The sequence below is a fragment of the Pygocentrus nattereri genome, chromosome 7, assembly GCF_015220715.1.
Source record: "Pygocentrus nattereri isolate fPygNat1 chromosome 7, fPygNat1.pri, whole genome shotgun sequence".
NCBI classification, from domain to species: domain Eukaryota; kingdom Metazoa; phylum Chordata; class Actinopteri; order Characiformes; family Serrasalmidae; genus Pygocentrus; species Pygocentrus nattereri.
In genome coordinates this window covers 41,087,226-41,101,937 of record NC_051217.1, presented here as the reverse complement: position 1 = coordinate 41,101,937, position 14,712 = coordinate 41,087,226, and the positions used below count along the sequence as shown (strand labels likewise).

Genomic DNA, 14,712 nt, shown 5'->3' with positions numbered 1-14,712 from the left:
TGTTTTCTTCGTAGTGAAGAACTTCCTGAAGTACTACAAGCCCACAGTCTCTTTCATTCATTAGGCCGTCTGTTGGCTCCACTGTTTATGCTCGTGACTGGAGCTTCAAAGCAGTGCCCAGCTGGCTAAGATGCTTGTAATGTGGGCAAATGGCTGCTGCTTTACCAGAACAGCATGGAGAAAAAGTCAAATTTACACATTTTCCCTCTTAAACTAAATGTAGTCAATCAGCCGAGACAGTTTGCTTCTTTAATTTTACACTGCAGATATCAGGCTAATGTAGCTAATAAGCAATAGAAGCTTGGACAAGTGAACAGTCTCCTCCTCCTTTATAATGTCTCTGTTAGAAGCTTCTATTGCTTCTTTAATTCTGCACTGCAGTTATCAGGCTAATTCAGCTAATAAGTGATAGAAGGTTCTAACAGAGACATAAAGGAGGAGGAGACAGTTCACTGGTTGAAGAATGAAAGGAGTAGGTTGTGACGCTCAACTGTCCTACCTTGCAATAAAAAGTAAAATAAAAAGCCAAACTACTAATGCAATGTTTTTGTTACCAGTGATTTTAAATGTGTTTTGAAACATTTAATATGGCTTTTGGTTTGGGTTCATGACTGCCCATGGGGGTTCCCTCGATGACCGTTGAGTGGACAGACTTTCCTGTAGAGTTAACAGCCAGATTAGCATCATGCCAGCTGCATGTCTAAATCATGGCTACAGTTGTGTTTAGCTGTGCTACATATTGATGTTCATGTTTACAGATAACAGTCGGTCAGAAACCACGTAAGTATGTTTCGTAGAGATTACTAACCAACTCAGCACGGTTTGAGGCAGGTGTGTGACGTTGCTTAAATCGCTGCTGTCGGAACAAAACCTCGTATCTCCATTTTTACCGTTTTTCAGTTTTTGACATAATTTGAAAGTACCTATTGTTCTACATCATCTGTGTAAATTTCATGAAGAATGGACCAACAGAAATGACTCATAATTAGCTGGAAAAACGTCTGGTTCCTTTGACTTACATTAGAAGTTGAGTAGGTTTTTTCCTTCTCCTGTAAAGTTACCATTTTGGAGATTTGATGAGGTTTTGATCTGACAACAGCGATACGCTTCTATTGCTTGTTAGCCACGTTAGCCTCGTATCTCCAGTGCTAAATTAAAGAAGCTTTGAGCGTCAAACGTGTCTTGGCTGATCGACATTTGGGAAACTACATCTGATTTTTTTTTGTCTGTATTCTTTTGTGAGCAGGATGTGCAGTGGATGGGGAGGGGAAAGCAGAAGCTTTGACACAGTTATCCTGTTTTGAGTTATCTGCCTCGTCCTCAGATTTTATTTCACCAGTCTGGTTTCATCTGAGTGACGTCACGGTCGTGAGATTCCCTCCTGTCTCCTGGATGGAGTATCTTTTCTCAAAAACCCTTGACTCACGCCCTTGGCTATGCACCTGACTTTTTTAGTTTCGGTTTCCCAGAAGCGTTTGGTTTCTGGTGACAAGAGGAGAGATGTTTTGTGACGAGGAAGAAAATTGCCTGAGGACATCAGCTGATCTCGGAGCTGACCTTACTGAACTCGGAGCAGGTTGAAGTTCAGTTTCTGGAAAGGTGTTTCTAGGAGACGGGCGGCCGCTCCCAGCTCTCTCCTGTGATTTTAGTTCTGTTTGTTCCTCATGCTTGCTGAAGCCTCTTGAGGTGTGACTTCTTGTTGACCATAGAGAGTGAAATCTGAGGCAACTGGACTGGTTTTGTTAGTATAAATCAATCTTGTGCCCATTCTTTGGATATATTTAGCTTCAGCACTTCAAGTGTCTTCCTTGGCATGAAGAATGTGTTTGGCTAAAAATAATGATTGACACTATTGTTAAGAGGACACATTGGAACTCTTTTGGCCCAAAGGTGGTTGAAACATCTGAGAGATTTGAGTGCTGATAAATGTTCACTGTAAGAGGATGAAATACCTGGCCTTTGGCTTTATTCTCAAGGCAGTGCTTTTATTAGTTGTTTCTCTTATTTCTCTTAGTTATTGCAAACTGACAAAGAAAGATGCTCGATTTTTAAAAGCTATATTGAAATGATAGCCGCCCACTTTTAATGAACAGTGTACTCTACCCTTCAAGCTTTTGGAATTACCTATCATATTAATAATTGTTATTTTTACAGTAATCAATGACACCAAACACTGTTTTTAGACATTTTGTTGAATATTTCAACCTTTTTATTATTAGCAATAAGCTATTAGTTGACGGGTCGTCCGCCTTGAGATTTAATGACCACTTATGAAGGACATTCTGGTTACCTTTATTCTTGATGCTTGGCAGCTTTTTCAGTCATTTTGGAACCATCTACAGCACTGTCCATCATTCTGCACAGCAAAAAATGTTGTTTTGGCAAGTATAATTGGCCCAAATCTAGTTGATGAATTTAATATTCCTCATTTTAAGATGTTGTAAGCTCATAATGAGATTATTTGACTTATTTCTAGACATTTTTACTTCTTTCTGAGTAGTTTTATCAACAAAATCATCTCACTATGTTGGCAGATAATTTTGCTTATTTTAAGAAATCTACTTGAAACCAGCAAAATCGACTGCCAATATAGTCGGAAAATTACTTTGAACATGTAAACCCATCTATAAATGAGATTTCTAATCTTATAATATTGAAACAACAATCCCAAAATGAAAAATATTAGATATTTAGACTAGATTTAAGATGATTTCTTGTGTTAAGGTATTCTATTTCTCAGTGTGGAGGCATCAAACAGTTCTTCTGTTGAAAGCTGATGTTGTAAAGTGTTAAAATGATATCAGTAGTTAAAATTTTATCTGCAGCGCACTTGTGAAAACAGTGATTCCGAACCGAACAGTAATGCGGATGAAGGAAAGAATACAGAGTGCCGAGAGGGAGGCAGCGGGAACGTTTTGTTTTCTCCGTGTCCTTCCCCTGATCTCCCCTGTAATATTAGATTCGGTCTAATCCCCGACCTTGGATGCGATTGGGTTGTGAAGTGCAGAGCAGGTTTTTGTTGGGCCTGAAGAGCGAGAGCAGATTTCCTTTCTTCTGCCGTGTCTTTACAGCCCTGTTTTTCTGCCCTGGTTATGAATTAACAGAATGCGGCTCAGGTGGCTGCACTTTCTCCAGGAGAAACCTGATCGCGGCGAATGGTTTTACTCAAACCTGTTCTCACACACACACACACGTAATCACTACAGTTTATTTGAGTATCTCCACACACTCTTTCTGTGCAAAGACAAGCACTCCCACACACATGCGCTTTACGTGGACCCCCCACACAACATAATTTAACAGTGTACTTTAATCCCTGTGGAGGATTGGGCTGAATAAAGCAGTTTTATTAGAAAAATATATAAAGGCTGCAGATTCAAAGTTCAGTAACCCCCCCATCCCCCCTCTCCAAATGGCCCACTGAGGCACTTCACTGAGCATGCCCAGACCAGGTGCGTGAAGGGCCTCTTTGTTAGCTGGATGCTGGCCGAAGGAGGATGGATTCCTCCTATTAGAGTCATGCCCGGGTGGAACGAATCAGATTTTAGTCACCCTGCAGTGGGGGTGGGCAATATGGTAAAACATCGCAGTACTTCAAGGCATTTTCACCATAGACTGTACATATCTCAATATTTCACAAGGTTTGAGATTTGCAAAGTTGGAACAAACAAAAGAATATGCAGATTAACAGAAATACTATAAGTAATTTTATTCAACCGCTCATAAGCTGCACTGCACTAAATCCAGTTAAACACTAATTATGCTTTCTTTGTGATGAAACATGCAGTTAGTCAGTGTTTAGGTACTGTTATAAAACGGATAGTTCCGATCTGATTGGCTGAGCTGTGAAGGAAGCCGTTGCAAAATCTGCGATATACCCACACCTATGACTGCTTCACAACAGCTGAACTCTGTATTACTGCACCAGGACACGGAAACCCTTGTGCTGTTAATGGAATGATCTTTGACTCTCTTGCTGCTCACATGGAGCATCGAGCATTTTGGTGAAGTAACAACCTGTTGTTTGTTTAAATCGCAGGGCTGGCAGCTTATGTTCTTAACTAGAACTGGGCTGGTCAGCTAGCTAACAGGCTAAAAGATAGCAAATATGCTAAACATCTTCATCATTAACATCACAGGCTTGAATTATTAAACAGCGCATGCTTTGATCAACTATATAAGGCCAGTGTAAAACCCTAAAAAAAGGTTTGAAACACGGACATGCAGAAAATGTAAAAGCAAGAAACATCAAACCAAGGCTGAATCCCAAACGGCCCCGTACTCCCTAAATAGTGTGCGAGGTATGGAAGTTTAGAAATTCGAGCCTCTGCAGCCAAACAGTGCAACATTTATTGAGTGAGGATGTGTCCCAAATGACTGTTCCTAAGCTGTATTTTGCATCCTTGGGCTGCAGGATCCAGTATTTAAACTCCTGTGCAGTGCACTATGTAGGGAGTAGGGAGCTGTTTGAGATTAAGCCCCAGCACGAGAACAGGGCACCGCTGTATTGGTGCTAAATAAGACTTAGGCTACGTTTACACAGCAGGTAAAAGTGGCCCAAATCCACAATCCAAAACAGATGTGTGTCAGTGTGAACAGCAAAAACCGCATGAATCTGACCTTTCAATTCCGATTTGAGACGCTTTCATGTGTGGCACTGAAATCCGATCCGTATCCGATCTGCGGCAATGTGACTCAGAACAGCCACATGGGAATTCATGTGACTTTTACGACAGTCCAACTCATAAACATTTAGGCTGATGATTCTGTACCAAAACATTGAAGAAACTCATCTCAGCCGCTCTGTGTTAGAAGAGGTTTTGAATGAAACGGCCGAGCGTGGCCGGAGGAGCCTGAGACCGAAGCGTTTAAAGAATCTGAGGACACGAACCAAAGTGGCCAGTACTGAATAACGTGCCCTTTTTACGGCGAACTCGAACGCACTCTGGGTGATGAGCCCAGCTGCCAACCACTGAAGCTCCTGCGATGCTGGTGAAGACGACAATGAAAGCTCCGGGAGCGACAGGTGTTCGCTGGCCATCATGACTGTTTACCTCCGCCCCGTGAAGTATTGATCTTTTGCGCATGCGGGTCGGTTGAGGAGCTGATCTGTTCAGACTGATGTCGCATACAGATCACGTTTAAAAAATAATGTGAACAGCCAAACCAAAAAAATCAGATTTGGTGAGAAAAATCAGATTCGGGCCACTTTTACCTGCCGTGTAAACATAGCCTAAGTTGTAATTGGGTGACCAACAAGTACTTATAAGCGAAAGTTCTTGTAATAAACAGTGCTGTGTTGGTATATGGTCATTGCTGTGTGACAAAAAGTGAAAAGAAAAAAAAAAACATGAAATGACCACAGAGACGGGAGGCCGAACGTTCTCTCTATTCAGCGGCCCGTGGTTGCTTTGCAGTGATACCACACTCTAAACGAACCACATTTATTGGCGGAATACTTGTTTGTCAATTATATTCCAAAATCAGTTTGGAAAATTGTGTATTTTATCATATTTTATGTTTACCGCACTTGAGGCTGTGCAATTTTATTACAGGGAAGGGAGTTTTAGGCATGACGCAATGCAGAACGTCTCTTCTCTGTAATAAGGTCGCAGTAACGCATGGCCTCTCATGGCTTATTGCTTTAATAATAATATTCACAATATGCTCAGAAAAGCAAATTTGTTTAATAATTCTCATAGTGAAGTACAGTTTCCATAGTGACTCACAGTGGGTGAAGAAGTTATATAGCATGGCGGTTATACTTCTTTTTTTTTGTGGCTTACCTATTTTTTGTCCATTAATTGAGTAGTAATCATCTAAGATTAAACACTAATAACTGTCTAAACTGGACAATAATAATCTTTATTGCATAGAGAAAAGTTAGGCAGCCCTACGTTACATGATTAGTGCATTTTAAAAAGCACCAGGACAGCATGTTTACATATAATCATAATCTAAACCGTAGTAGTGATGCTTGCAGATGTATTTACTTTGTATTGCCTTATTTGTGTTGGAAATAGAAGAGATTTGGAAGATGTTTGATAAAAGTTCTGTTATGTGTTTAATGCTTTTTAAACCTTTACAGAACGGCGTGGTGTTTGTGAATGAAGACTGTACCAACACACACCGTCCCAAACAGCTCTGCCTCCGCCGCCTGTGTTAGCATCGCACTCGGCAAACACAAATAGTCTGAGGCTAAAGGCAGAGCACTGTGTGACTATTTGAAGTCTAATCTAATCTCACTCTAATCACCCCGAGGCGCTTCATCCCGGCTGCTCTCTCCTCCTGCAGGTTAAAAGAAATGGAGTGGCTGAGAGGCTGAGCCAGGAGGAGCGAAAGAGACAAGAGGTAATGATCTCTCTCTCTCTCTCTCTCTCTCTCTCTCTCTCTCTCTCTCTCTCTCTCTCTCTCTCGCTCTTGCTCTCTGTCTCTCTCTGTCTCTCTCTGTCTCTCTGTTTCTCATTCTCTCTCTCAATTCAATTCTCTCTCTCTCTCTCTCTCTCTCTCTCTCTCTTGTCTCTGTCTCTCTCTCTCTGTTTCTCTCTCTCTTTCATCTCTCTCTCTTTGTTTCTCTGTCTGTTTGTCTGTCTCTCTCTCACTCTTTCTCTCTCTCTCTCTCTCTCTCTCGCATCTCTCTCTCTCTCTCTCTCGCATCTCTCTCTCATTCTCTCTTTCTCTTTCTTTCTCTTTCTTTCTCAATTCTCTTTCTCTCTCTCTCTCTCTCTCTCTCATTCTCTTACTCTGTCCTTTTCTTTCTTTCTCAATTCAATTTTGTCTTTCTTTCTCTTTCTCTCCCTCTCCCTCTGTGTCTCTCTCTCTCTCTCTCTCTCTCTCTCTCTCTCTCTCTCTCTCTCTCTCTCTCTCTCTCTCTCTCTCTCGCTCTTGCTCTCTGTCTCTCTCTGTCTCTCTCTATCTCTCTGTTTCTCATTCTCTCTCTCAATTCAATTCTCTCTCTCTCTCTCTCTCTCTTGTCTCTGTCTCTCTCTCTCTGTTTCTCTTTCTCTCTCTCTCTCTTTCATCTCTCTCTCTTTGTTTCTCTGTCTGTTTGTCTGTCTCTCTCTCACTCTTTCTCTCTCTCTCTCTCTCTCTTTCTCTCTCTCTCTCTCTCGCATCTCTCTCTCTCTCTCTCTCTCTCTCGCATCTCTCTCTCATTCTCTCTTTCTCTTTCTTTCTCTTTCTTTCTCTCTCAAATTCTCTCTTTCTCTTTCTTTCTCTTTCTTTCTCTCTCAATTCTCTTTCTCTCTCTCTCTCTCTCTCTCTCTCATTCTCTTACTCTGTCCTTTTCTTTCTTTCTCAATTCAATTTTGTCTTTCTTTCTCTTTCTCTCCCTCTGTCTCTTTCTCTCGCTCTCTCTCTCCCCTCTTTCTCTCTTTCTCTCAATTCAATTTTCTTTCTTTCTTTCTTTCTTTCTTTCTCTCTCTCAATTCAATTCTCTTTCTTTCTCTGTTACCCCCCCTCTGTGTCTCTCTTTCCCCTTCTCTCTCTTTCCCTCTCTTTCTTTCTCTCTTTCTTTCTCTCTTTCTTTGTCTCTCTCTCTCTCTCTCTCTCTCTCTCTCTCTCTCTCTCTCTCTCTCTCTCTCTCTCTCTAAGACAGCTGTATTTTGTATAAGCCCATCCTGGTATGTGAGATGGGTCACTGTAGTGCGGGTGTTTGTCTCTCTGGGGTCTGCTATGTGAGAACTGTCTGTTTTGGGGACGCACAAATTAAAGCTATGGGAAGCGTGCATGAATTTGCTGCATTAAACCCATAAATCACACGTACTGTAAACATTAGGCCGATAAATAAACTTTCAAACCACAGAAGCAGGAAGGAACACAGTGTCCTAGTAATAAATAAATGCGTCCTATTACGGGCAGTATGGGCAGTGGTCTCGGATCTCAGTAAATTTCTGTAGAAGTACTGTCTTATTGAGAGTTCTGTCAGAACCGCTAGTGGTCTTATTGTAATCCAGTCATGTTCCAGTTCCTCCAGCATTTCTAAGAAGCTTAAATATGCTTGGTATGTTAATGAGGTCTGCTCATCGGTAAAACAGCTAAACTCTCCCACTGATGTTCTGCCCTGTGTCAGCAAAATGAACTACAGTGGAAGGGTGGGGTCAGACCTCACAATATATTATCCTGACATTGCAAAATGTTAGCAGGACCAGTCAGCGTCAAGAATGACTGATTGGATTGGAATGAAAGTGTTGAGCCATGAGGAGGGAAATCCATGTTATACGTAGACCAACCCATAATGCAGTGAAGTTGGTGAACGTTTGCTTCTGTTTGTCACCTAATTGGACAGAATATGGACAAAATTCAGGCTGCAAAATGAATGCTGTTAGTGAGTGTGTTTACATGCACTCAGTAATCCGATCATAATCTGATTTCTGCAGTTATCCCATTATTCAAATAGTCATGTAAACACCATACTCATATCTATAAATCCGATTAAGAAATCTGATAAAGAGCCTGGATTTTAGCTCAGTAATCAGATTTCTCAGTGCAAGTGAACTCTTACACTGATTTCTTTTGGATTTCTCAGTCTGTGCATGCATGAGAACAGACTGTGGTACTAGATATAAGCAATCAGCCTTGCCTTGAGATGCTCAAGAGCAAAAACGTGTTAATCGTATTTCTGACAAAATCTGATTTTCTGCAGTTATCAGATCATTAAGTGCATGTAAATTTTCGAATGTCCATAACAATGATGTATTTTTTTGTTTTATATGTTCTGTTTAACATTACTTAGGCTACTTTCACATTACAGACCTCATTGCTAAAAATCCGATTTTTTGCTCAAATCCGGTCTCTCTGACACAACGGTTCACACTCGTTTAGGTAAGTGACTCAGATCTGTCATTAATGTGAACATACCGACGTCCTGAAATGACCCTCATGCACACATCCTACTCCGTAACGTCACGTGACTGAATCACTGCATCATCAGCACAAACTAACGAGCAGAACGAGCTGCGCTGAGAAGATCATTAACTCTGATCAGCTCTCAGCTTCGTTATTAGAGCCAGACGAAGGAAAAAAAAAAGGTGAGATGAGCTGCTTTTCCACCGTTTACAGGCTTTAACGTCTGTTCGGCGCTGCCGCCATGGTAACACTGAATGATAGCGCACAGGCAGTGGAAAGAAAAGCATTAATTCCCAATCCGAGCACCACGTTAAGGTCGAATGGCCACAAATCGGATACGTATCCGATCTAGGACCACATATGAAAGTGGGTCAGGCCGGATTTGAAAAGATCTGATTTGCATCCACACAGCCCTGAAAGCATCAGATCTGAGTCATATTAGGGCCAAAAATCAGATTTGAGCCGCTTCAGCCTGGTCATGTGAACGTAGCCTAAGAGGAATGCAGTTTGCAAATTGCTAAGCTTCTTTTACTTGTTAGCTACGTTAGCTCTAAAGCGGACGTCACACACCGAACTACATTTGGAGAAACTTCCTTCTGTCTCTTTGTTTACAGGCATTGCGAAGCTAGTATTTCTAGTATGGAAATAATACATATTTCAGCGCAAGGTTTGCATCTGATCCTAACTTTAAGGCTTTTTGTCTTTCTTAGACAATATTTGAGGTGATCTCGTCAGAGCACAGCTACCTGCACAGCCTCATGATCCTCATTCGCCTGTTCAAGGACTCGACAGAACTCAGAGATACCATGACCAAGACAGACCACCACCACCTCTTCTCCAACATCGTGGACGTCTGTGAGGCCAGTGCAAAGTAAGCACTCTTCCTTCTCTTCACTACTCCTCCACAGCAAAGGCTGGGCTGACGAAAGATATGTGAACAGTGCATTCTCTGCCTTTTCCGTTGTTTTGGATAGATGGATGTGCAGCGTCTCCATTTCTTTGGCTGCATTGGCTATTTGTGTTCTAGTTCTAAAGCCAAAATCAGAAGAAACCGTCGATGTGCTTTGTGCCTGTTTTTCCTTGTGAATGTAGCTTTTGGATTGTGTATAGTTTATGCAACTTCCCCAATACACTGGCTGTTGCACTGCCTATTCCTAGTGAGCCAAAATCAAATCTGTGCCTCATTTAGTTGTGGACAGTTTTGTGGGAACAAAGGTGTCAGAGTTTGGCTGTTGAATCAGTTGCGATTGTATAATTGGCTATTAGTCTATGTTACTGGCTGTTTTAATTTCAGTTTTAAAGCTTATATCAGAGGAAGATTTGCTCTGTGCCGCCTAAAGTTCCTCCGTGCCCAGTTATCTGAAAGTTTGCTTATGAAAACTGATTGAGAGACACTGTGTGGTGAGTCCAATTTCATTGGCTTTTTGTGTTGGCTAGTGTGTTTTTGAAGCCAAAATCAGATCAGCTGTGTTTTGGAAGAACCAAACATCCTTTCTAGCCTCTGTAGCCTAGATTTGACTCCTCAGCTTCTGTCGTCTATAAAGCATGTTGGAAAACACTCTCAGCAGTTAACCACGCTGCTCCCTGCTGTCTCTCAGTTGTTTGCTCCTACATGTAATTGTATTATCTTTATTCTCTGTTGGTTGAAGTCTTTGTCTGGCGACGGAAGTGTATGTAGCTTGGGGGGTTTTGCGGAGTTTTATGTTCTCTGGGACAGAAGAAGCTCTGCTGACGTGAACTTGAGGATAGAATATCACACACTGGCGTAATTGTGTGGACATAGACTTTTATATTTTCAGCTTTCCATCCATATGGATAACAAACAAGAATGGTGGATGTTGCAGAGCTGTGTGAGGTAGCAGTGGACATTTCTGACCTCTCAGTGGTTTGACTCGATTAGTTCTGTAGAAAATGATTCAATTGCCTTGATGCATTTTGATGTTATTCACTTGTGTTTAAAAATGTTATGCTGAATAAAGCAGTGTGACTGAAGAAGTGTTTGCACAGCAGTGGGATATAGGTCTGGGCAGTATGAGCATAATTAAAAAAAAAATTTTTTTTTTTTTAATTCCACCGCTTTTTGCTTTTCTGACCACTTAAAGACCACTGACCAATGTTTCATGACGAAGAGAGAGAATAATTAGACTTATTTCATTGGATCTAGTGCAGTGCAGTTTTTTTTCCTCCTCGTTTCCTCCCTCGTTTAGTCACATCCAAATCCAACCCGCTCGTTAGGACTCTCCCAACCACACGACATTACCAGTGCTAGGAGGGCGTAGGCAACACAGGCTTCCTCCCAGACCAGATGAAGCACCACCGCATATTTTCGAACTGCCGCCGATGTAACGTCACTGGACAACCGAATGTGCCCGAAGGAAAGCACCGACCGCCAGATCCGTTATATCATAACAGACGTCTGCGCTGACTTGCATCACACATCAGTGATAGGGGCAAAGGGGAGCCATCCTACCCACCCAGTGAGAGAGAGACCAATTGTGCTGTCTTGGATTCTTAGTTTTTGAGGGAATTTTTAACGTGGGACTACTGGTTCCGTTTTTCTGTTTTCTTTTAACTTACTTAACCTCAGACAGACAAAATCATCACATTATTTCTTTGCTGCATCGACCAGCCCTGGCAGAATATGGATTAAAATAGCAATATGTCTTTGTTTTTACATTTGACAATAGCTGTGTTCAATATCGTATTTTATTATTTAGGCCAAAGTGAGTTGGTTCTAATATTCTAACGTTCAGAATCGGTGAGATTGAATGGCCTTTTTATCCCCTAGTAAGAGGTCAGTTTAGTTGTTAGATGTTTATGTAGTTATAAATTCGGTATTATTGCAAGCTCCTTCAAATCTAATCTAAATGTGAGGATTTTTGTTGTATCATCTGTTGATCTTGAGCATTGCTTGGCAGACAGTTGCTCTCTGTGTAGTCTCTCCTCCTCTTTCTTCTGTCCGTTTTCCACCGGAGGGTATGCAGCTTGTTTAAGTTAGGCCATGAAGTCTGGTTTGTGTCTACAGTTCTCAGCCGGTGAGGGTACAGTATGCCATTTAGGGCTGGTTGTAGGAGAGAGCCGAGGGCCAAAGTTGAGTTGTATATTCATTTAGAGTACTCTGCTTTGCTGTTCTTGTTTAGTTTTTCAAATTCCGTAGTCGTTTTCCTTTGCTTATTGAAGTCAAGACGTTGTGAGCGCTGTAAATCTGACTGAAATTTAGCGTATGAGGTATTTTTAATAACCCATAGAAGTACTGATGGATGAAAACCTGAAACCCATCAGTGATACAAGACACAGAAAGAGATCCGCCATAAAACAAATGTTTCCACCGTCACGCCTCGACCTACACGCTGCCGTTCCTGCACGGATGAGTTCAGGGCCCGTTTGGTGCCAGCAGGGCTCGGTTAGTTTGAGCAGAGTTTGTGTAAATATTAGCACTTTGTGAGCAAAGGTTGAAGTTGGGCAGGCTGTCAGAGTGTTAGTGATGAATACACGGGACTGGCCAGGCACACGACCTGCACGGTATTTCACAAAGCATTTCATTTGGCTAACTGAGGAGTCCTGCATTGTGAAATAACCTCATTACTGTATTACTGTAAAGGCTTGTGTCGGAGTGTCACTTGTCTTTTGGAGGTGTTGTCTGCTGACCTCAGACCAGTCACCTAGGCCTGTCACAGTAATTACATAATCGCCTAATCACTATTACTTAAGACAGTTAGTTATTTAGGCAGACTACAGTTCAGCTACCCTAGATTTGATGATTTGGAACCTCTCTGGTGCCAATTTTGTACAATTTGCAGCGTCTATTGTGCTTCAGACCCCTTCCCCAGGTGGATGAATCAGATAAATGTGACCACATTAAAGAAGAATTCAGAAATCTCTGTCAAAATTTGGTGCAGGGTGTCTCTTCTGTGGATGAACGGTCTATTATTGTCATCATATCTTCAGTATAGTGTTGATTTTGCATTTGAGGCTTAAACATTGAGCTGGAACTTCTTTTTGACCTGTGTGCATTCACATCATATTATAACATGCCTTATTTTTCTTTAATGAAATGCTGTAGGTTATACTGGCAGGCTTGTTGTGTCAGTTACGTCTTGGAGGCTGCCCCTTCAGATGAGCTACCACTAACATAAGAACTGGTACAATGGTAGATGGAGACTTGTTGCCTTCCATACCAGATCATTAGCTTGTCAAGAAAAAAATTGAGGACAGAGAAATATCTTTTATTGTTTTTTGTTTCCAGCTACAGCAGCTAGTCTAATCAAAGCGCTGCCTTCTTTAACACATTCTTAACAGCACATCCTCAATGCAGTATCATATACTCGATTGGCTGCTGTTGGAACAAAACCTCATATCTCCAATTTTGTTGATTTTTCAGATTTTTAAAAATAATTTGAAAAAGCCTTTACATGCTTTACATGCTGCTCTTTACATCGTCTGTAAATTCCATGATCAATGGGTCAAATCAAATCATGGGGGAGGGGGGGGGGGGGGTTGGGGTCTCATTCCATTGACTTACATTAAAAGTAAAATATGTTTTTCCAAGTGTGTGTTACCATTTAAGACATGCAAGGGTTTTTTTTTACAACAACAACAAATTTCAAATACAAGAAAGCTTGTGCTTCTCCTACATCCCTGTACGCTTTCAGTGTTCTTATACTGGCACCTGGACACACTTGAGAACCTGTACATACTGCTAGTGGCTGTGCTTCTCCAGGCTGCATTGTTGCCTGAAAATTGAGGCTACAATAGACATACTGTGACTGGCATGTGCTGATCTGAGATCAGTGTGACTGACTGACAGCACTGTGGTTGTTCCCAGGTCACTGATTTGTAACCAGAGATTATGTAACCATTGTGTGTTGCTCTGCAGCAGATCATGAGCTCACAGTTAGATAAGCTTGTGCTACCAGTCGTTTGTTATGTAGGTGTGTTTGTGAGAGCACATGCTCGTGTGCATGTGTGTGTACAAGCATGTTGGCCAGGAACTGGACAGATGCCTAATATTTATATGTCCAGCAAGCATGTCCTGCATTGTAATGCTGTCTGCTAAGTGAAGATGATGTGGTAAAAACAAAAAAGTTACTCTCAATACTTCAAGATATTTTCATGATACATGATATGTGTGTGTGTGTGTGTGTGTGTGTGTGTGTGTACGTTCTAGACACTGCTCAACATTTTGCATGGTGTCCAGGTCCATCTGTGGGATTTCTGTTGTGTGTCCATATTTTAACACTGTTTACTCGGCACATGCTGAGTCAACCTTGCACCAGACTCTTAAACAGAAGGAAGAGTAGAGCAAGCATTTGTGTGAGTGTGTAGGCATATGTGTACGTGGAGTTCTAGGTGTATGTTTTAGATTTTAACATTTACAATTAGTAGCTTTAAGTAGTGCTTTACTGACTGAAATGGTGGTCAGTTGTCAATTGTCGCATTTATTGGCAAAACTCTTGAATTTGGAAAGCAGTAAAATTACTTAAGCAGGTTTCTAGTGGGTTGTATTTTCTACGAACCCACTCGTTTGAGTCAGATGCAGGTCATACGATCCTAGAAAAAGGATATTGTGTGCGTTTGAATATAAAGCTGTAGGAGCCGTTATAATCGTCTCTTTAATCAACCTTCGGGATCTTCTCGTACCTATACTTAGCATGTGATTGAGAGACTCTTCTGCATCATCTATCATTTGGGATTTCTTTTAATATAGATATGCAAGACGGGACAGTAAATACAGTGAGTATCAGTGGTCACAAAGGTCTGGCTGGGAAGTCACAGAGAAGTATATCAGGATGGCACTAAAATGATCCACCCGCCGCAGAGTTCGGTGGAAAACTGTAGGTCTTTCTGCCTGGAATGTTTTCAGTC

At 41.5% G+C, this 14,712-nt stretch overlaps 1 protein-coding gene across 1 annotated transcript in view; it reads left to right on the top strand.

The window, feature by feature from the left end:
• LOC108434113 (rho guanine nucleotide exchange factor 26) overlaps positions 1-14,712 on the top strand; it is an 82,429-nt gene that overhangs the window by 12,711 nt on the left and 55,006 nt on the right. The window contains exons 6-7 of the mRNA XM_017709025.2: positions 6,295-6,351; positions 9,558-9,718. Of these exons, the coding sequence (XP_017564514.1) occupies positions 6,295-6,351; positions 9,558-9,718 (218 nt within the window). The remainder of the gene's footprint in view (positions 1-6,294; positions 6,352-9,557; positions 9,719-14,712) is intronic.